This window comes from Maniola jurtina, chromosome 16, assembly GCF_905333055.1.
Source record: "Maniola jurtina chromosome 16, ilManJurt1.1, whole genome shotgun sequence".
NCBI classification, from domain to species: Eukaryota; Metazoa; Arthropoda; class Insecta; order Lepidoptera; family Nymphalidae; genus Maniola; species Maniola jurtina.
In genome coordinates, this window is record NC_060044.1 from 2,225,410 (window position 1) to 2,248,992 (window position 23,583).

The 23,583-nt window shown below is 35.4% G+C and overlaps 2 protein-coding genes across 2 annotated transcripts; both read left to right on the forward strand.

Moving 5' to 3' along the window:
• Positions 1–5,416: 5,416 nt before the first annotated feature.
• On the forward strand, positions 5,417–7,422 carry LOC123873036 (cuticle protein 63-like). The gene is made up of 4 exons (XM_045917693.1): positions 5,417–5,478; positions 5,781–5,864; positions 6,537–6,683; positions 7,129–7,422. Exons 1-4 carry the CDS (start codon positions 5,428–5,430, stop codon positions 7,300–7,302), a joined length of 456 nt encoding a protein of 151 aa, XP_045773649.1. The 5' UTR covers positions 5,417–5,427; the 3' UTR covers positions 7,303–7,422.
• A 3,569-nt stretch (positions 7,423–10,991) lies between these two features.
• On the forward strand, positions 10,992–23,581 carry LOC123873037 (endothelin-converting enzyme 2-like). The gene is made up of 15 exons (XM_045917694.1): positions 10,992–11,067; positions 12,590–12,686; positions 13,288–13,382; positions 14,265–14,386; positions 14,991–15,174; positions 15,932–16,193; positions 16,837–17,137; positions 18,788–19,081; positions 19,980–20,177; positions 20,450–20,786; positions 20,913–20,961; positions 21,048–21,115; positions 21,619–21,749; positions 22,545–22,709; positions 23,236–23,581. Exons 1-15 carry the CDS (start codon positions 11,010–11,012, stop codon positions 23,407–23,409), a joined length of 2,535 nt encoding a protein of 844 aa, XP_045773650.1. The 5' UTR covers positions 10,992–11,009; the 3' UTR covers positions 23,410–23,581.
• Positions 23,582–23,583: the final 2 nt, after the last annotated feature.

Sequence of the window (23,583 nt, forward strand, 5' to 3'; positions counted from 1 at the left end):
AACTTTTCCTTATAAAAAGCTAATCTATACTGCTAAGAATTCAAAGGCTTCATGATAGGTATGCTAAAGGTATTTTTCTAATAAATTTATATCTTGACACAGAATGCTCCGACATAATCCTTGTGAAAAATCCGCGCAATGTTAATAATGATGGAAAATAAATATGAATGCAGCCACACCTTTTTTATGTACCCATAATAAAAACGTTAAATATCTAATAACAATTATTCGAAAATCTGTTTTTAAAGTGATCGCATACTGTTCGGTTTTTTAAGTTAGAGTTCGGTTCGGTTAAGTTCGAGTCGGACTCGCCCACGAAGGGTTCCGTACCATACAAGAAATAACATTTTTAATTTAGTAGATTAGTAAGGGTCCCGTTGGCACACTTCGGGTACGGAAACCTAACAACACGGATGTCAATAGTATAACAAGTAAGCCATATTTGATGCCCCCACTTTATTAGAGATCGTTTGCATTTTCAGCTGGGTTATGCTGTATCTCAGTGGCACACTAATTTCGTGAAAATTTCTAATAATTAAATGTCAAACTCAAATTTTCTATTCGCTAACGTCAGTTTTTAACCAAGATGACGTCATAGACAATGACTCTCGATCATAGCCATTAATGGGATGGAATAGAAACCGGAAATGCTTTTTCACGTATGTTTTCGTATCGATAGTTTTCAAAACTCTATTCACTAAGCAAAAATGACAGTTTGTAGTTAGAAACTTTATTAGGTGGCTACGATCGTTTTAACAACTAGTCGGGACCAGTGTTTTGCGACTCGCCACTATAATCCGTCCGTTTTATAGAGGTAATAATTTTTTAGCAATCTCAACGAATGTAGGGATGTTTTAATTTCGAAGGATTTTTATTAATTACAAATCGGCTGAATTCCGCTCGGTTTTTCAGAAAAATATATTATAATAAAAAATTGATACCTAGTACCTAGGTACTTACCTATTAGTTGTAAAAAGGTAAGTAATATAAAGTAAGGTTGGTTGGTCGGAGTTAAATTATTGTTATTTTGTAAGCAAGTAGGTACTATATTTTGTGGTTATGTTAATGTTGTAGATAATAATTAAAAAAAAATATGGCTCGTGCCGTATTGATGGGGCATGCTGAAGAGCAGCGCCAACAAAAGGCGCTACGGGTCCACAGGCGCAGGCTGCGCGATATGTATAACCCAATGGAGCTGCCAGAAACGGAGTTCATTGCGAACTTTCGTTTGAGCAAGGCTGGCTACCAGCAGGTGTTAGAGGAACTCGGGCCTCACCTCCAAGCCGCTCGACGAAGGACAGCTGTTCGCATTGAACTAAAGATAAGTCTCATGTAGGTACTATAGTACCTATTTTCTATCTTTGTACCTATTCTACTCCCTTTACAACCTCTCGCACTGCCAAGGGTCACTGGTAGAGATCTCTTATAGAGTGCTTCCCTGTCCACTTTTACTTTCTTTGTCTCTTAATTGTTACAACTTTCTGGTACAAAATAAAATAACAAATAAAAATAAAATTCTGATATTTATATTGAGGAAGAAAATATTGAGATTAATTTAACACAAAAATTGGATTTTATATTTATTGCAGATCCTAGCAGCTCTGCATTTTTATGCCACGGGTACATATCAGCGCCCAATGGGGACATCTATCTTCAATACGATGTCCCAACCATGTTTTAGCCGATGTCTACGTGAGGTAACCAATGCACTCAATGCTCGGGAAGTACTCACTAAGTACATAAAGTTTCAAGGAGTCGACTTGATATATTTATAATTTGGAAATCATTCACGATAGTTGAAACGCTGAAAATATCCATTATATTATGGCACACTATGTAACTATAAAGTTGTCATTATATATTAACATAGCTAGAAGCTTTTTTCAGGTATAGAGACGTCGATTATTTCAGGGATGAAGAGCAGAGTAACCAACAAAGTTCAACAAGTGGTGAAGCTGAAGTGGTAATGCTTTAATTCTCAGTGTCTCTACGTGATCAAATCAGAAACAAGGAGATCTGTTGAAGAAGCAGAGTAGAAAAATGGAAGATGAAACAAATTCTGCCATAGAAGACAGTAGAAATTAATAATTCTTAACTGTAAATGATGTCTACTATTTAAATTCATTATATGGTACATAATATACCGAAAGGAGATTGGCTAAGTTGAAACCAGCTATTTTAAAAACCATACAGATTCACAAATCATTTAACTTTTATAAATTTTTTCAAAGTATTTTTCTGAGTAAACACCATATTTTTAGAAGTTGGAAATCTATAGAACAACATAAACAAACTTGATAAGATATGTAGGTAGGTACTTCTTTTACATTAAAATAGTAATTAAATAAACCAAATAAACTCTAACTTAACAATAAAAGGAACTTTGTTTTCATTACAAATATTCCTGTAATAATACCTAGTAATAATCACAATCATTATAGGATATGTAGGTACTTCTTTTACATTAAAATATTCTTTTACATTAAAACTGATGTAATGTCAATGTCAAATGTCCATAGATAATAATTAAAAACTAGTCGAAGTCGTACAATTTAAAAAGTCTTACATTTCTACTACGCTACCTGTCAGGCAGAGATATTTAATTTGGCCATATAAAGTCGATAAAATACGCTACTATGTTAATGTTGGCCAACTGCCAAGTGTTAGATACTCGTAATTAGTTAGCCACGCATTCGATACGGAATAGAAAAACACGTGACCTAAATTTCATGGATTTCTAACTGGACTCAATGTCTAACGAAAACTTTCAAAGATACAGAATAGCCTTGCAGTTCTGAAAAATGGGTAACTAACATTAAACCAAACGGGTAAGAACTAAATAAATAAACGAGATAAGACCAATAAGCTAACATTTAAATTTTAAAAGAACGGTCAAGTATGTCAAGCCACGAGTTTTAGAATTATTTTTCACTAGCTGATGCCCGCGACTTCGTTCGCGTGGATGTAGGTTTTTTAAAATTCCCGTGGGAACTCTTTGATTTTCCGGGATAAAAAGTAGCCTATGTGCTAATCCAGGGTATAATCTATCTCCATTCTAAATTTCAGCCCAATCCGTCCAGTAGTATTAGCGTGAAGGAGTAACAAACATACACACACACACACATACAAACTTTCCCCTTTATAATATTAGTGTGATACACGCTTCCATTTAAAAGAAATGTCTAAAGCTAGACATACCAATTTTTCTAAATCCATTATTCATTACATTACACTAACTGAGCTACGAATTGAATTCCGTACAATTTCACGATAGGTTTATTTATCACACGACTTTTATTTTGCAACGAAATGAAATTTCATTCGGGTGCCTTTAATTAAAAAGTCTAGTCTAGTTATCTATGAATGCTAGCTGCAGTGCCGCTTTGATTAAATCTGGAACATGTATAATGGATGAGATTGGGAAAATAAGGGATATTGAGTAAAAGCTCCAAAGACTTGTAATAAAAAGCTTGTAACTACTTTAACTAGGTACCTAGATGAAAATATGTATAAGTAAGCACCAAATAAAACTGTCTGTGCTAACAACTTTAGCTTTACGATTTAGACTTAAAATTGAGACGGTTTTAATAAGTACCAGTCATAAATCCACCTCTTTCATCACATAATTTTAATTTGTAGTTATCTATAGCTGGAACTGGCTTTTCCGACTCGTAAATATGAAAAACTAGAGGATGCCCGCGGCTTCATCCGCGTGGATTTCGGTTTTTTTAAATCCCGTAGGAACTCTTCAAATTTTCGGGATAAAAAGTATGTCCTTCCCCGTCATGTATCCCTAGTCTGTATTAATCAGTTCAGTGGTTGGACCGTGAAAACGTAGCAGAGAGATAGACAGACAGACAGACACACTTTCGCATTTATAATATTAGTATGGATGGATATACCGGTGTCCCTTCCCGAAACCGGCCGATGCGATTTTTATTTTGAAAATTCGATGACAACCTCGTCCTTTGAATTATTTTTCTTTATTAATTTCAGGTTAGCCCAATATCAACTAACTGCATAGTGCATTGTAACTTACCATGAATAGATCTAGCCTAAATCAGTTCCGGCCCCACAATACCAATTCCCGCGCGCTGTTATAGCTTCACAGACTGCCCTATAACAGCGATTGGGAATAGCAAATAGTTCGATGGACCGATAGTTTAGAAGTATTGTAACGTTTGGGTCCCTAAGTAGGCATCGGGATGGCGACCTCGCAGTGAAAAGCTTTGACAGGCCCCTTACTAAGTAGACCACACAAAACATCAAACGAATTGCAGCGAACCGCTAGATTCAGGAAGCGGAAATCCCTATAAGAGACCTCTGTTCAACAGTGGACCTCTATCGGTTGATAACATCTCTGCTCGGAATCGAACCCTGTGACCTACAGCTACTATATTATGAGATCACTGCACCAGGAAAGTAAAATTAACTAGCCTAGCAATTAACCTGATTATTAATTAATTTTAACAGAAAATTGTGATTGCTAAATATTCGTCCACACTTACATAAAGTGTCAATTTGTAAGTGGTTTAATATTAATGATAAAATCGCTCCGACCCAGTAAAATATGTATTCTCTATAAGGACTATGCAGTATCCGCCCTAGCGTACAGCTCTAAATACTATGCGCACACAAAATACTTTCATTTGTGCTTTCGTTCAATCAAATAAACGGACTAGCCCAAAATTGAAAATTTTTCAAATATACTATTTATTTTCAACCACAATTATTTTCCAAAAAAATCATTAGCTCAAAATAGTGTCTGGAAAAGTTTATCAACAATCCAGTTAAATATTAAACTATTGAATTTCAGTTCAATATTTGAAAACTGAAGCTCAAAGTTAGCTATGACATATTATATTTCGAACTACTCATAGCTACTCATTGTAATTTAAAAACTCCACTTTGAAGTAAAGCTTCTTCATTGCTTCATTGCTGCTTATGCACCTAACTCACGAAAAGTGAAACAAACTAATGCGGGGTAGGAACGCATCTCATTGGTTAGACTGCGCGTATTTGCTTGAGTAACACAAAGTACAAAATTTTATATACCTAACTAATGCCTAATGTCTGGCATGCGTTGCAATTCAACTCGCATACCGAACATTATAACGTAAACGTAAACCTTCATGCAAGTATCAAAAACAACTAAAAGAAATCAATTTAATCGGATGATGAGCGATGCGCGAAGGCATATACCTAATTAAAGATCGGATGAACATACGGGCTAGATATAAGATGATAAGAAGCTTCGCTTCTTCTGAGTGTCTCACGACATCTCACGGTTTTTTCAGACGCAATAGTAGATTGTGTGCACAGACTCAAGTCACGTTTCAAAACTACGTCGACCTAGGATGACTGACCCAGCCCTACGAGTCCAAGCTGAAATTCCATGTTAGTATATAAGGTGCGTATGCGCAGTGTATGTCAGACTACATTTTTACCTCGGTAGCAACGGTCAACATGCGTTCCCTAGTAAGTTGATAGCATATTAAGCGCTTTTTTTCAATTCTTTATCATCGATTCTTATGGAAACTGAGTTCACCACTTGGCTAAAAGTTTGAATTATGACAATATTGTATTATGAGAAAAGAATAAAAGCTCTTTAAAGAAAGTTTTTCTGTAGATAAATCCTGGCCAGAGAGCCTCCTCTCAAAATGAGAACCCTTCTCATTTTGAGAGGAGATTCGTACTCAGTAGTGGCCTGGCAGTTCCATTTTTGCACCTACCTTCAATATAGGAAAGCATAATATTAAACAAAAATAATTAATTTCCAGGTATTATTCGCCCTCCTCTCAGTGGCTGCGGCCAAGCCTAAGCCTGGAGGTCTTCTCGGAGGTTATGATGGATGGGATGGAGGGGTAAGAAACATGATAATTTATAGGTATCTTATTCCCAAGTCCAGTTGCATCGTGACATGCGCTTAAATTTACGGTTACCGTTAAGTGGTGGCGCACTTTAGGGAAAGCCTATGTCCAACAGTGGATGTCCACAGTCTGACGATGATGATAATGATAAGTTTTGACCGTCAATTAAAGCAAAATTGGTCAGGGTTAATAAGTTTCGAATGCAACCTACTTTGTTTTCTATTAGTTGTCAAAGTATACCCAACGGTAATCGAGTTTTAACCACCTACCATACAAACGAACCTTTCTAATGTAGAGCCTGAAACTAACGAGCCTTGTAATAAGTAATTAAGTTGTGACGTTGTTGTGTAGTTGACGAGATAAATGGGATTTGACTGGGCAAAACCTGGAGGAGGCTTGCCCAACACCGGAAAAAATGGCGTGCACGCGACGAGGCCTATGTCCAACAATGGATAAATAAGGGCTAGCAATGAATAACAAAAGAATGTTCATCTGTTTAACATCAGATACATGATCTGATTTTCTTTACTACACCGTTTTCATACAGTAAAATAATGAAAGTTTTTTCCCCCATTTTTGACTGTCACTCATTAGAATCAGTCAAAAATAGGGAAAAAGTAATGACTCATTACATCATAGTAAAAATGATTGATAATTTCCTTACAGCTAAGTTATGGACACGGGGCACTCACAATCGCACAGCCCGCCCTCACTGTAGCGCATGCCCCTGTGATCCAAGCCGCCCCAGTGGTCCACGCCGCCCCAGTGGCCATCGCGGCCAAAGCGGCCACTAGCTACTCATCCTTCCAGAGAGTGAGTATAAAAAGCTTTTCTAAACATGTGAACTCTGACGGTCCTGGTCATCTCAGTGGCCCACGCTGCCTTGGTGGTTCATGAAGCCCCAGTGTCCATGGCGGCCAAAGCGGCCACTAGCTACTCATCCTTCCAGAGAGTGAGTAAAAATAACTATTGTTAGCACTTGAGCCATCACACACTGTAGTGCATGGCCCTGTCGTCCAAGCCACCCCAGTGGTCCACGCAACCCCAGTGGTCCACACCGCTGCAATGGCCATCGCAGCTATAGCAGCCATTAGCTACTCATCATTCCACAGAGTAAGAACAGTTATTGTTAACACTTGAGCCATCACTCTCTGTAGGCATGCCCCTATGTGATTCAAGCCACCCAATGGTTGACGAACTTTACACTGAGGCTGTAAATTAAGTGTATCAAAGAGTAACACATTTATTCGTTTCACAGGTGATCCATCCAGCAGTAGCGCATCAAGTAGTGGCCCAACCCGTGGTCCACGCTGCCCCAGCTGTGGTCGCCCAACCAGTGGTCCATGCCGCCCCACTGGCCATCTCGCATGCCCCCATCGCCTCCTACGGCTCCATCGGCTCCATCGGTCATGGCTGGGGCCACGGCTGGTAGGGTAGTGTATGTTAAATGTAAATAATTGTTCACGTCAGATCGTTGTAGCGCGTTGAGATCATGCCCAGAGTGTCGGGGTGGTGCAAATAAAATAAATAAATATTTATATCAGTATTTTTATATGCGTGTTTTATTTTGGACCTGTGGCCTAGTTGTGACAACGCACATTAATCGATTGTGATTGTTAAGCAACGTTGACCCAAGTCGGTAACTGGACGGGTTCAGAGATCCGAATTTGGCCTTTTCGTGTCCTCCGTGCCTCGGAGAGCACGTTAAGCCGTCGGTCCCGATTATTATCTCTAACATCTTATAATAACTGTAAATTAACCTAAGAGTCGAAATCTCGTTCTCTTAGTCGAGTGTATGCTTAACGATCTGGGAACCCACCGCATTATTATCCCAAGAGAACTCCTGCCATTATAGGAATAATGCAAAGGGGTCAAGACCCTCAGTGATGAGGAATACGACTATAGAAAGTACCAAAAGGGTTCAATTCAATAACCCCTTTTAAAAATTAGAAAAAAACCTACAGTTACTCCTTCAACCCTATGAGACAAGGCACGCAACGGAAACCACTTTATCAAACAAAATATCGCAAGGACAAAAGTTTAGAACTTTAAATTTTGAATAACTATCACGCGATAGGGAAAGGATCATACAGGTAAGCCTTTACAACTTTTTAAATTTTTATGTATTCAGTAAATCAGGCTTTTTATCAGATGTATTTTGACATTTTGAGTATTTTTTGTTAAGTTTTAAATTAACTGAGCGTCAGACAAAGTAGTTTTAGATAAACAGACTGTATACGCTGTAAGATTTGTTAAACAGGGCTTAAGTAAACTCAAACTCAAAATCATTCAAAAGTAGGTAGGCACTATTGTACACCTTTTGATAGTTAGATTGTTAGATTTGTAAGATGATATAGTACTGATAATTAATTACGTAAGCATAAAACTAAAGCTACGAGGGTTCCAAACGCGCCCAAGTCTGAGAAGAGCCCACAACTAACTTTATTCGCGGCGTGTTCGTTTTTGGGTCTATTTTGATAAAAAATACGCTTCTTTTGATCAACAGAAACGTATTTTTCACGTACGAATGACGTAGAAAATGCAGCATAAGGTTAATACTCTGGGACTAAATCTTTATATTTAGCTATAACAAAAGTATCTTTGCAATGCAATTGGTAAAGTAAAAATAATATAAAGTAAAATCAAAGTAACAGTAAAGTAAAAGTAAAGTAGGTATAACTAAAGTAAAATAATAATTATTTGCTCAAATATGGTAGACATTATCTAGATATTGCAATTACAATTACTTAATTGCATCTAGCCGATGACCGCCACTTCACCCGCGTGGATTTAGGTTTTTTTGCAATTCCGTGGGAACTCTTTGATTTTCCGGGATAAAAAGTAGCCTATGTGCTAATCCAGGACATTATCTATCTCCATTCCAAATTTCAGCCAAATCCGTCAAGTATTTTATGCGTGAAGGAGTAACAACACACACACACACACCTCATCATTGACTCAATTTGTCCTACTTCCTAAACAAGTGTAAATTAAAAATTTAGTAACTAGAAAAGAGCTGATAACTTTCAAACGGCTGAACCGATTTTCTTGGATTATAGCTAAGAACACTCTCTATCAAGTCACCTTTCAAACAAAAATTAAAATCGGTTCATTAGTTTAGGAGCTACGATGCCACATACACAGATACACACGTCAAACTTATAACACCCCTCTTTTTGGGTCGGGGGTCAATAAAATTTGTCCTACGTCCTAAATAAACTTTTCACAAACCTCGTAATCAACAAGCAACAATAATTGACACGTTTTCAATGTAACCGACATATTTGTACAATAAAATATAACCTAGACAGGACGTGTCCCATAAATAATTGATAGGTAATTTGTTACATGTCAGGAAATTATCGATTTTAATAGTGAAGTTACCGCCATTAATATCAGTAACGATAAATCAAGTGTTATAAAAAGTGAAAATGAAACTACTTAATAAAAAAATTAAAAAAACTATATTTATTTTTTCTGACAGGAGACTCGTTCTTAGTAGTGAGCCGGCGACGGATTGATTATGATGAAATGAATAAAGCCAAAGCCATGCAAATAAGACACGTGTACAGTTTACCTAGTTGACTATAGACGCTCATACTATTACTTTGGCAAAATGTTTGATATCGAATCTAGGTCAAAACCTCATCCGATTTTATTTTTATGCAACGACGCAACAATCGCATGTGATGTAGGTACACAAATACAACACAAATAGCAGTAAATAGCTTGTTGAATCGATACAGTGGCACATCACTAGCCATCGCGTGCACGCTCGCACATCCGACTGTCCTGTGAACTAACTCGGGTTTATGGTGACCATAAGTTCAATTTTAAAGAGGATTGGATTTTTCTAATCAATTGGCTCATGATATTTCTCTTTTATGCAAGATTGTAATAGATATCTTCTTATTTTATACAATACTAGCCGATGCCCGCGACTTCGCCCGCGTGGTTTTAGGTTTTTCGAAATCCCGTGGGAACTCTTTGATTTTCCGGGATAAAAAGTAGCCTAGGTGCTAATCTAGGATATTATCTATCTTCATTTCAGATTTCAGCCAAATCCGTCTAGTAGTTTTTGCGTGAAGGAGTAAGAAATATACGCACACATACACACACACACACAAACTTTCGCCTTGATAATATTAGTGTGATAGTGTGACTAGTAACCCGCTCCGGCTTTGCGCGGGTAGCTTATTACAATTTTCATAGAGATCTCTAATTTTTTTGTAATGGAATATAGCCGATATCACTTACGAAATTTGGTGATACCAAAATGAATTGTAATTTCTCTATTAACTTGCATTTGAGCAAATAAATAAATGATTGGTTGATTCATTGATTGAATAATGTAGCTTTCGATTGATGAAAGAGTTTTCAAAATTGGTTCAGTAGTTCCATAGATTACTTCCTACAAACGAACTAACAAACTTTACCTTTTCATAATATCAATAGACTAGATGATGCTCGGGGCTTCTTCTGCGTGTATTTAGGATTTTTGAATATTCCGTGGAGATCTTTTATTTTCCGGGATAAATTAATGTACCTTATGTCCATCCCCGGAATACAGGCTATCTCTGTACAAAATTTTGTCAAAATCGGTTCCAAGGGTGGGCCATGAATAGCTTGCAGACAGATAGACAGTACACATACTTTCGCATCGCATTTATAATATAAAGTATGGATTAACAGCAAGGGATATTTCAGCACAGCAACAAAGGCGGGCCGAACCAATATCAACATTTTTTTCACATTCAATTCACAGAAAATGAAGTAGCAAGCAGTCTTTAAAATCTTTTGAGAATAGAAGTTAATTTTAGAATTATTTTTGAACTTTTCATTTTGTAGTTGAAAGAAAATTGAAATTACTTTTCATTTATTCTAAGCGCATGGTCACCCTACTCAAAGCAGGTACACTTCAGCGAACCACAGCAAGTTTTCAGTGACTTGAATGCCTTGAAACTAAACACAGTGAACTTGATATTACAATAATGAAAATAACGTGCTTACGTACCAGATTTTCGTCGCTAACATGCTAAAAACCAAAATTCTAATACGCAGATTGATAAAAGCCTGAATGTAAATTAAAAATGTAACATAGTTTATCAGTTTTCATTCATTCATTTTTGAGTTTCGAAAATGAATGCGTGGGCAGGACAAGAACGCGATGGTGATGTTATGGGACCAACTGTTACAAGTGAGTTTTCAAGGAAAAACATTTTGATTTCTAAGAAAATCGTCTAAAAAGCTTTTTCTATTCATTCCATTCCGTCAGCTTGTATGCGTCCACCGCTGGACATAGACCTTTCCAAGAGCGCGCTACCAAACACGGTCATCCACTTTCCTCATCCACCCGCTCCCCGCCACCTTCAGTCCAGCGGGCTGGAGGTCGTCCCACACTGCGCTTACTCTTACGCGGTAAAAAGCTCTATCTAACATACTTATTTAAAAAGTTTTTTTTAAATTTAGTAACAGTACGCTGATATAGAAGATAGGATATTAAGGTTCCGTAGTAATCTAGGGGTCCTTATAGTTTCACCATATCTGTCTGTCTGTCTGCTCGTCCCTTAGGCCCGCGGTTTAGTTCAGAGACTATTAGTACTAAAAAGCTGTAATTTGACATTGATATCTTGGAAAAAAGAACTTTTGGGACACGTAAAGTGGGGACCCTGGTTTTTAAAAATTCTGAACTAAGTGTAAAAGTTTTTCATAAATCGATTCGGTGGAAAGGTCAGTAAACTGTAGGACGGTGCTGCCTGCTAATTTATTAGTGCCAGTACGTAGATTGCTACCCAGTGATAACAATCTAAACTCTTCTGAACCTATTTTCGTAAAGTCTGCATTCTACTGAATAAAAGCTTTGTTCAAAATTCAAATACGAAATTATTTTCTAAGAAATTACCTATTGTAGTAGGGTAGTAGGTTCTTTTAACTCGACCGCGGCAATTGTAGTTTTGTATTATACTTAAATTAATATTAGTTTTATGCTGTAAGTAGATACTTATACTTAATTCGTATTTAAACATTCAGATCAGGGCACGTTTGGAACCCTCATAGCTTTATTTTTAGGTTAACAATATTTAAACGAGCAACCGCCGAGTTTCTTGCTGTTTCTTCTCGGTAGGAAAGGCATTCCGAACCAGTGGTAGATGCTTTTGACGATTCAAAAGAACTTGTAAAAGTCTAATTGAATAAAAATATTTTGAATTTTTTGAAACCATCCATTCTTTTTCAAGATAAAGACGAAATTGTAAGATCTAATTTAATTATTGTAAATTAATTTTGACATAATCATTAAATTTTTCAATAAACATCTAATTTATTTTAATATGACAAAATGCTTTAAAATCTCATCTGCGAAGTTGCGATGAAAAATTATAAAATGAAGTGCATGTATAAAATAACATAGTTTTTTCCTAAAAGCTTTTCATGGGTTACGTACCCGAAAGGTGCCAATTGCCAACGGGACCCTATTACTAAGCCTCCGCTGTCCGTCCGTCCAACTGTCTGTTTGTCTGGCTGTATCTCGTGAACCGTAATAAGAAGAGAGTTGAAATTTTCACAAAAACGTCTAGTTTCTACCGCCGCTATAACAACAAATAATAAAAAATTCTAAATAACCGTCAAGAAATTAAAAAATAATGTAAAATGAATGGTACGGAACGCTTCGTGCGCGAGTCTGACTTGCACTTAACCGATTTTTCTTGTCACTTTTCAAGGAGCAGCAAGTGCAAAAAGTTCACCGCCACCACTCAAGAACGGTAACGAATTGAGAGAATCTGGTTATTTAATAGCTGTCGGTTCCAGAACAGCTAGGTTCGTATAAACTCATTAAGCCCTAATTCACACGAGCGTTAAAAAAGCGTTGCGTTAATACCCGGCGTTGCGCTGAAAATACAACATTGCGCGATAAAAAAAAGCGTTGACGTGTGAACAGATACTTGAGAAGGCATTTGTTCTATTTGAACGCTTTTTTAACGGACGTTAAAAAAGCTCTAGTATGAATGAGGCCTAAGTATTTTATTGCAATCCACTAGAAATAACACGTGTTAGAACATGGTTACAATTTTTTTTTAAATTTTGTTATCTAATCCGCTAAAGAAATACATGTATTAGATCTTAATTCTTAGGGGATGACTTATGATCTAAGTTTTTGTTTGAAGGATTGCCATAATTGAAACAATTATATAAATTATGCTCGTGTTATTTGCTCATTTAAATGAAAAAGATAAAAGCTATTAAAGCACTAAGATCTACATCATCTGGCCCTAAACAAACTGCATAATAATTATTTATTATTAATTACTAAGCTAAGATGATTCCTAATTCCATTAATTGCTCTTTCGCTTCAATCTCTGGTACGGGTACGGGTAACCTTATAAATAATTTAATCTTACAGTTTTTTTTTTTCTTTTAGGTTTCGGAGAAAACACAGGAACAAACTTTTGATAATATTCTTGATAATGTTAATTCTACTATTATTGTGTTTAGCTGTAGCTATGACTGTTTTATGTGAGTATATTATGAATAACCTATACCAATTTCTTAAATCTAGTCTAGGAATTGATATTAAAAAACATTATGCTTGAGTTTGTTCTTCATATCAGCAGTCAATTTTCTAAACTTCTTGTTCATGGCTAGGCAAAATAGTTCTCCTACTATTTATTCCAGTTCACTCCCTTGTTTCGTAGCCATGACTTCTTCCTTCTTCCCAACTCACCTTTTCCGCGGTTTTATCCGTCTGTCATTGTTATCTGCAGCATGCGGAACCTATCGTGTCGCAAAAATTCCCAGCTGCGACATCTTACGCTGCTCGATGGTTCTAACTCGGCTTCTTCTGAATGAATGAATGGAATATATTTCATTGAACACCATTATAAAAGAGAAAGACATAAAAGTAAAACAATACTTAAAAAAACAAAAATAGAAGTACAATTCTTATCGCTTTGAAGCAATCTCTACCAGGCCACGAGGTTGAGGTGGATTTAAAGACTAGGGAGAAGGGGTTAAGTGTTAGGGTCTGCAATTGGGCAAGAACCTCAGCGTTAGACACCTTAGCCGTCCAAATTATGCGGACCATGCTTAAAAGCTTATCCTAATTCAAATCCCTATATACAACGTATATTTACTGGATATTTCTTCTTCTTCATAGTGCCATCTCCTATCAGAGGTTGGCAATCAGTAAGGCTAACTGGAATTTGTTAACTGCTGCCCTAAACAGTGACCTTGTACTCATGTTGAACCACTGGCGAAGGTTCTTAAGCCAGGATGTTCGTTTACCTTTACCTACGTTTGCCTTTTATCTTGCCCTGTATTATAATCTGTAGCAGGTCATATTTTGAGTTGCGCATTATACTGGATATTTATGATTCATTAATTATGATTGCTTTTTAGATGTAAAACAAAAACGTACTAAGCCCATACGAATATGTCACACGAGAGAATGCTTGAGGTCGGCCGCCAACTTGGCGCTGTCTATGGACACCTCCACAAGCCCGTGTCATGACTTTTATCAGGTAAAAATTACACTTCTTACTGTCAAATATGGTAAAATATCAAAACTTCTTCCTGTTTAATATCATTATTAAGGCCCACTTCACTTGCACAAGGCACTTTAAACGATCAAGTTTACTAAACAAGCATTACAAAATTTAACTAAAGGTAAAACGCAGGCTGGCTACTTGCGTTCTTAATAATGTATCTACCTAACTTATGTAAAAAAAATTGTGTACTTCTAAACATATTAAATAACAAACAATAACTATCAAGCTTTTTTATGAATACTTATTATTTTTGTTGTATCTATTCTACTCCATTTACAACCTCTCGCACTTTAAGTTGTGGTCACTGGTAGAGATCTCTTATAGAGATAAGATATCCCTTTTTCTTTCTTTTTCTATTTACTTTTACACCTTTTTGGTACAAATAAAATAAATAAATAATACGAAATATTCGATTGATTTGATTATTTTATGTTTCATAGGGGATCAATCATTAAAAAAGAAAGGTCAAAAAAATTTAAAACGATCATTTAAATACATGCCTCTTAAAACGTAATAGTTCTCATATCCTCAATTTTTACTTGTCAATTTCTGTATGCGTTATTTTTTTCTATACTAGTACGTCTGTGGCAACTGGGCAGAAGAACACCCACGCCCAGATGCCTACAGGTCATACGATTGGTTCAGAGAGAAACAGAACAAGGTGTATGCAGTGGTGCGGGATTTCCTCGCCAAAAACACCACCGACCAGCCGCGCCCTGTGCAGCAGGCCAAGGACTTATACACCGCTTGTATGGATACTGGTGACCATTTTTTATTGGATTTTTAAACGTGTACCATAAGGTCCAAAGGCCTTCTCAAAAGTAGTTTTCTATTTAGGTTTAACTTCTTCTTCGTTTAATTAAGTTCAAGATCCAGAAATCTTCTTAAAAGAATTTTACCGAAAAATCTATTGAATAATTTGGTTCATAAAAACATAACTTCTAGAAACTTTAAAAACACAGGTAGCTACACAAAGAAAAGAAGTTAATATTATGTCCGATTCTTGAGTGTAAGTTAACTGTACATTTAAATTTATCAAAATTGGCGTCGATGCTAATGTCTTTAGAGAAAGACATTAGAATCGACGCCAAATAAATTTAGAATAGGTATTTGCATGTTTTTCTTTTTTTAATTACTAAAAAAAGGATCTGATGTAAAATGAACTTTAAACTAACAACTCAAAATTTTAGTGTTACTCTACATAAAACACTACTTATACTCTAGACTGGCATCTAAAGTAATGAAAGACAGTTTTAAATTAAAATAAATTACTTAGTCAACTTTTTGGAAAGTTTCATTCCATCATAGGAGTAAATAACACAACGATCTCTATGAACTGAAAGGTAACGTTCATTAAAGATATACCAGAACACTTCGCAATGGCGAGGAAACCTTTTTCTGACTTCTGAAATTGATACGACATTCTTTCTTTTCTTTCAAACTATATCAAACAACAAATTCCTATTTTATTCTCACTTCTAATAAAATCGGTGCTTTTAATACTGGAATTTCTTTCAGAGACATTGGACAAACTTAGCTTAAAACCCATATTTAAAATATTGAAATCATTAGGCTTGCCAGCTTACCCAACGTACATCAACGTCACAGACGATTTCGATTACTCTACTTACTCCTTCGACTGGATAGAGGCAGTAATAAACATTAAGACGCAGTTAGGAATGGATGTATTGATTGGTTTCGATATATTCACTGATCCGAGGAATTCATCTGAGTATCGACTGGTGATGGGATCGCCTGAAACTACTAATCCTTTTCCAAGGTAGGTTTAAAAAAAAAAAAATTTGACCATCGCCGCCCATGCATATTTGTAGAACCAGAGGAACCGCAAATGATTTGCCGGCCTTTCAGAAACCTTGAATACCGCGTGTTGAAATCTAATAGGAACACTGCCGAAGGAAGTTGGTTCCACAGTGTTACAATATAAGAATTTAAATTTATAAGAACTTATTTTGCTATCTGCAATTTTATTCATGATCATCATTATATTAGCCTGTAGATGTTGACTGTTGTACGTAAGTCTTGCCTAAGGAGCGCCACCACACCCTGTCCTCAGTCTTCCCAGCTGCTTCCCGCTAATGTCTTTATGTCGTCAGTCCATCGCGCTGGAGGGTGCCCCATGCTAGACTTATGCGGTCTCTACTTTAGGACTTTTCGGTTCCACTGCCACTTCAGCTTGCTGATGGATTTCCTCGTTCCGAATTTTATTCTTCTAAAGTTTAGAAGAATAAAATTCGGAACGAGGATAAAATTAGAATATAAACATCTAACATAATTTTATTAATATAAGTAAAATTCGGCATTAGGTGCCTACTAGTACAAGTTAGCAGTTTTTAGCTAAAATTTAGCTTTACAGAGCTGATGACATATTAAGATACATTTGGATAACATTTATTTGTTCACAGCATGCACAATGAAAAGAAACAACATATAGGTCAAAGAAGTTTAATAGAACGAATAAAAGATAATCATAAGAAAAATATAAGAATATTAAACAAGAAACACGGTGATAACTTTGAGAGTTTAGAAAATAAAGACGATGAAGAAAAAGCTGAACATATTTATAAACTGTTCTATGCAGAATTAATAAAACTGTTTATATTAGAAAGTGCCCCAAAAGACTTAAACTTAACAGAATTAGAATTGGACCAAAATATTTTTCTGGCTGCAAACGAATATTATACTATGAGTGAAGATATGTATGAGGTAATCAATATCAGTTTAAAACTATAATGATCGAATAATAAACCGCATTCAATTTTTTTTCAATCATGTATTCTTATAGTATGTTAACTTATTGTTTGATTAGTTACTGTTTTTTTTGGTAGTAAATATAATTTTTTATAATTTTCATAATTTTTTTTTTTTTTTTTTTTTTTTTTTTCTCATTTAGAGAGCTGGGTCACTAGTGTGACCATGTGGCTCTGGTAGGTCCCTATTATTCTATTCTAACACTAACTAACATTATTCTAACTAATTTTATTCTAACACTTAAAACTATATCTACATACTATTTATTATCTATTAACTCTATGTCTTAAATTTTTACGGACCATCCTGTACAGATCTTTTGCTGCATCGGACGTTGGGTTTGTCAAAATAATATTGACGTGTCCCAACGTCCGGTCCAGCACTTCACTTCGGATACATTCCGTCAATATATGGTAAACGTCTTCCCTTGCACCTGGGCAGTCTGGGCAAAAAGGTGAAGATACTTTTTTTAGTAAAAATGCAAATTTGTTTAACGGAATGTGTCCGGAGCGAAGTCTGTACGAGATTACTAAGTCCTGCCGGCACAATTTATTACAGTCGTACATCCAAGATATATCACAGGGCTGAGGTTGGATCGTCTTGTACCAAATTCCTTTTTGTTTGGACCTTTGATCAAAGTATTCATGCCAAATCTGTTTGCAACGTTTTTTGACCACGTATATGTATTCTGTATAATACGGCGCAATGCTCATTTCGATTCCGTCACTACAGGCTTGCTTTGCATAGGAGTCAACCCGTTCGTTGCCAGAAATACCAATATGTGACGGAATCCATTGTAATATTATATTTCGGTTTTGTTTTAATTTTTGTAAAAGATCTAATATAGTATAGGCTATTGGTGTTCCTCGTATAGACGAGGTACACCGAGCCAGATGTTGCAATGCACTTTTCGCATCCGAGATTATTACAAACTTATCATAATTTATCGTCTGAATGTAAGCCATAGCTTCGGCTATACCAATCAGTTCCGCGTGCATAATGGATATTCTCGAGCTTATCTTTAATTTAATATTGGTCTCTGTCTGTGGGTCGTAAAAAGCAACGCCAATACTGTCATTATCAATTGATGCATCAGTAAATATTTTATAAAAATCAGGGTATTTAGAATTTAGATGTTCAGCGCACTTTAACCTAAGTTCAACAGAGTTATATAAACGTTTAGCTTTATGAACTTCTGGTAGTATTGTAATTACATTTTGTGAAACATTAATTTGAGACATCCATGTATTTAATGAAAACATTTCTAACTGTGTACTGGAATGTATGAAGATATCTTTATATTCTAAGTGTATTGAAACTAATAGGGGTTTTTTCTTACTTCTCCAATAGGCAGTTTGATAATCAGTTGCACATCTGCTAAGTAGGTCAATTACTTTATTTTCTTTGGATGACTTTGCTTTCAACCAAACTTTAATTATTCTGAACACAAAATGGTAATATTAACATTAATCAAACATATTTAAAAACCATCCTATAAAGCTTAATTTTTTGATTAAAAAATATGAAGTTCAAATCAGCTCAACCGAACTATGATAACACGAATAAATAACCAATTCAAAGTAATATCAAACGGTTATTTTTCAGCTAGAAGCTGACAATGAAACAATTTCAGATGAAGATCAGTATCTCGATGTGCCAGATTACACAGTAGACGAGGTTCAAGCGCACACCGATATGATCGTAATAAGTAACAATGGTACACCCGTTCCTATATGGAAACGATATTTAGAAGGTGTTTTCAATATAAGCAACGTTGATCTAGATTTTCAGAAGGATAGAATATTAATATCTAATCCAGATTTGAAATACATGTCATTGATGGCTGCGTATTTGTCAAGAGCTGCACCTGTGACCATTGAACTGTATATTTGGATAAAGGTACTAAAAAAAATACCAGAGCTTTAACAGGGCTCTCTCCGTCACTCGTTTCCACTCGTTTCATACAATCGTAGTTCCAATTTCATTTGAATATCAAGCAACCAAAGTCCATGAAATTTTGCAGACATATTCTAGAAACTAATATCTGTGTCTGTGGTGTTTTAGATTTTTCTAAAAATATGTAGTTTTAAAATTACAGGGGCTCAAAGATTTGTATGTACATTTTTAAGACCGCGTAACTTTGAAACCGAATATTTTAACAGAAATCTGAAAAACCACAGACATAGATATTAGTTTCTAGAATATGTCTGCAAAATTTCATGGACTTTGGTTGCTTAATATTCAAATGAAATTGGAACTACGATTGTATGAAACGAGTGACGGAGAGAGCCCTCTTAAGTGTTGGCAAAAACATATCACAATCAAATTTTCATTATTTCTTTAGCAAACAGACTGTAATAATATGGTCCAGTAGGGACACTGATTTCTAGATATTGTATTGACATTAACGTAAAACTAATTAGACAATTTTTTATCATTTTTTTATAATTTGCAAGATAGGCTTGCGCTTGACGACAATTGTGTTTTATAACAAGCAACATTTGACAACATGATTTTAAAATTATAACGATCGAACTTAGATCATATCTTATACTAGCTGACGCCCGCGACTTCGTCCGCGTGGATTTAGGTTTTTCGAAATCCCGTGGGAACTCTTTGGTTTTCCGGGATAAAAAGTAGCCTATGTGCTAATCCAGGATATTATCTATCTCCATTCTGAATTTCAGCCAAATCCGTCCAGTAGTTTTTGCGTGAAGGAGTAACAAACATACACACAAACACACACACACATACAAACTTTCGCCTTTATAATCTTATTAGTGTGATATATTTGAAGGTTGTAGAAGTAATGGCAGTACACACAACAACAGAATTGCGACTACTGTTTCAACGATCATATGATGCTCTTCGACAACATGACATAACCATGCCGCCACGCAGTCTATATTGTGCGAGTGCTGTCAATGATTTGCTTGGCATGGCAGTATCGTATGCCATTGCCAATCCTGATTTCCTTACCAAAACTAAACCCAAGGTAAGATGGTGGTACTAATTCGATTAAACCCAATTCTCTAAACTAAATTGTCAAGAATTGATGTCGACTTCCTCAGAGAGCAAAATATTTTGAAATAGATAACTGTTGGTAGTTGAATCACGGCCCAACTACCAACAGATTATGGGTCCAGCACGCTTTCACAGTTCAAGTGTTTTAAGATCCTACAAACAAATCAAGAGATTTGTATACAACTGTTTTACCATCAAACTATCATTAACTAAATACTTGGCATTAATTTATTTTATTTGCAGATTCAAATAATGTTAAATGAAATGAAAAATTCCCTCGCGCAACTTGTGAGTAAAACCAAATGGATGGATGATGATACGAAATTAGCGACGTACCAGAAAATTACACAAATGAAAACCTTAATAGGGTTTCCTGATTGGTTACTCGAAGAAGGAAAACTAGAAGAATTTTATGAAGGGATCGAAATTGATACAAAGACACATTTGGAAAATTTGATCAATATAATACAAGTTAAGATCAGAAAGGCTCTGAATAGGTTTAGAATGGGCAACAATTTCACTTGGGCCACTGATCCGACAGAGGTTAACGCTTACCACACTTTCCAGGAAAATACTATAAGTAAGTTCAAATTAAGTTGAGAAACAAATTGATCTGAAATTTTAGATGTTTAAATGCGGTTATTACAGCTTTAGTAACATAAAAACGTGAATGGTAAACACTTACACATTTTAATTTTGGACGCAGCCATACCTTTAGTGATGTTGCAATATCCTTTCTACGATTTAGGACTTGAGTATGTATTTCCTTTTACCATTTTCGAATTGCCGTACTCTATTTAAATACTTACTAACTTTACAATGACTTCTTTATTTTCAACAGTTCCCTAAACTACGGCTCATTGGGTACAGTACTTGGACATGAAATAACTCATGGATTTGATAACTTTGGTAAGCTAGTGCATCTAAATTAATAGTTCTTAGGTTTAGCCTGTATAAACTTAAAATCTATTTATTTATTTATTTCATTGCTGTCATGTACTAATAACTATATAACTTAAAGCTAGATAAGTATAGTTACATGACGCCCTGTCAGGGCATCGCAATTTACAATATATTAATTACATTTATTATACACAATCATTTCAATCATTATAAATTAAGATTAATTTTAATGTTACATAATTATTAAATTATTAAATTAGTAACGCTAAATAAATTAAATAAATAGTTTCTATTTGTAGGTATGTCATGTAGTGAGTAATAGGTATGTCAAATTAAAACTAAGTTTACAGATTCAAGAACAAACAGTACATAATTTATCGTGGAATTGAGGTCATATACGTAAAAGTAGGTGCAGTTAGTTACGAGAAAAGTTCATTTATGTCATAAAAACAATTTAGTGTGAGCCATTGTTTGAGTTTTCGCCTTATTCCACTGTTTGTTTTTCCTAGGTCGTCAGTTCGACAAAAACGGCAATCTTCTACCCTGGTGGACGAACAGGACGATAGAATCATTCGTCAACCTGACTCAATGCTTTGTAGATCAATACTCGTCCTACTTTGTACCAGAATTAAATGAACATGTGAGTACTTAATTTCAAATTTCAAAATTGTGTACTTTATTTAGACCTTTACCATTTTTAACCCCCAACCAAAAAAGAGGGGTGTTATAAGTTTGACGTGTGTATCTGTGTATCTGTGTATCTGTGTATCTGTCTGTGGCATCGTAGCGCCTAAACGAATGAACCGATTTTAATTTAATTTTTTTTGTTTGAAAGGTGGCTTGATCGAGAGTGTTCTTAGCTATAATCCAAAAAAATTGGTTCAGCCGTTTAAGAGTTATCAGCTCTTTTCTAGTTTTCTTGTAGAAAAGAAGGTTAGGTTCTTAATATTATGTCAATTGACAAATTTATGTCAAGCTGTCAAGATGCCTTCACTTGTCGGGGGTGTTATAAATTTTTAATTTACACTTGTATTACTATTTGCCTTATTATGCTACTATCAATGTCGTAAACTGAAACTAAAGCCTAAAATATTTGAAAAATTGTATTTTTTTTCTGTAAATTTAATTAAGATTTTCCTGAACTGCATAGTAACTGAACACTTAAAACTACACTACTAATCTACTACTAAACTACTAACTACTTGAAAAAATAGCTTACAAGAATATCATATTCTCAAATTGCATTCATCATCATCATCATCGTCAGCCTGTGGAAATTGCATTATTTTCATTTAATGATTTTTAACTGTAGAGCTCCTACAAATAATATTAATGTCGAATCCATACCAATTGCATTTGTCTCATCCTGCTCAAAATTAAGCTGACAACGCAAAAGAAAATGGTAAGTAAGTAATATTACTATCATTTGTCACAGGTAGATGGTAAAAAGACTTTAGGAGAGAACATAGCAGATAATGGCGGTGTCAGAGAGGCTTTTGGTGCCCTGAAGGAGCACCTACGTAAGCACAGTGAAGAGCCGAAACTACCTGGATTCGAGCACTTAAGTTCCGAGCAGCTATTCTTTTTGTCGTATGGAAATGTAAGTATTATGGCAATTTTAATACGCTTAAGTGACGTAGGGTGGGGTCAGCTTTCTCTCTCCATTTCGAAATTTTAAAGGAAGTTTTAATTTTAAAAAATATCTGGATAGCTCTATGTTTAAGTTTATTAGTTACTCTTACAATTAACGCAGTCAGTTTCCTGTTATACATATAAAAAAGTTGTAAAAATACCATAAAATACATACTGGAGAAAGATTATTTAAGATACCTGTATTTTAGGCTGGTCTACTAAAAATTCTAAAATAAATTTCATGGAAGCCAACTTGTCCAATCTTATGAATCTTTTGGCTTAAGAAAACTATATGGCCGGTTTATAACCCAGGTTATATTGAGACCAACAGGTATGAAACTCTTTTAAATCCAAAATATCTAAGGAAAAACTCATAGAGGAATCGAGTTGTAGCAGCAGATTCGGTTAGTAAAACAATTCGCACGTTTTGCTACCTTTGTCTTGCCCGGCATTGATTGTGCACTATGCTATAAAGTTGATCTTATTATTTCTAGCTTTGGTGTGGAGTGCCAACCAAGGAATCTCTGAAGTCGGAACTATCAGATGAGCACTCTCCACAACATTTCAGAGCCCAAGGTGCTTTACAAAACAATGAGGACTTCGCCAGAGTGTGGAGCTGTCCCCCAGGGTCTCCTATGAACCCTAAACAAAGATGTATCATATTTTAGTTTGCCTTTTAAGAAAATATTAAATTGTATTAGTAAACGAAGAATGAAAAAAGTTATTGGGTTATTTCTGTTTTAAGCAATAACGGGTTTATTATCATATTAATATAATCTGAATTCTACGGGAATAAAATAAAATTTTGCATGATTTTTTTTATAACTTAGCGACTAGTCTAA

Bases quoted from the DNA above. Each gene is read 5' to 3' on its own strand.
- LOC123873036 (XM_045917693.1), top strand. From the start codon at position 5,428: ATGTCAGACTACATTTTTACCTCGGTAGCAACGGTCAACATGCGTTCC. The intron at 5,479-5,780 runs GTAAGTTGATAG...ATTAATTTCCAG, and splicing joins CGGTCAACATGCGTTCCCTA to GTATTATTCGCCCTCCTCTC. The intron at 6,684-7,128 runs GTGAGTATAAAA...TTCGTTTCACAG, and splicing joins GCTACTCATCCTTCCAGAGA to GTGATCCATCCAGCAGTAGC.
- LOC123873037 (XM_045917694.1), top strand. From the start codon at position 11,010: ATGAATGCGTGGGCAGGACAAGAACGCGATGGTGATGTTATGGGACCA. The intron at 14,387-14,990 runs GTAAAAATTACA...TTTCTATACTAG, and splicing joins CGTGTCATGACTTTTATCAG to TACGTCTGTGGCAACTGGGC. The intron at 17,138-18,787 runs GTAATCAATATC...GTTATTTTTCAG, and splicing joins TGAGTGAAGATATGTATGAG to CTAGAAGCTGACAATGAAAC.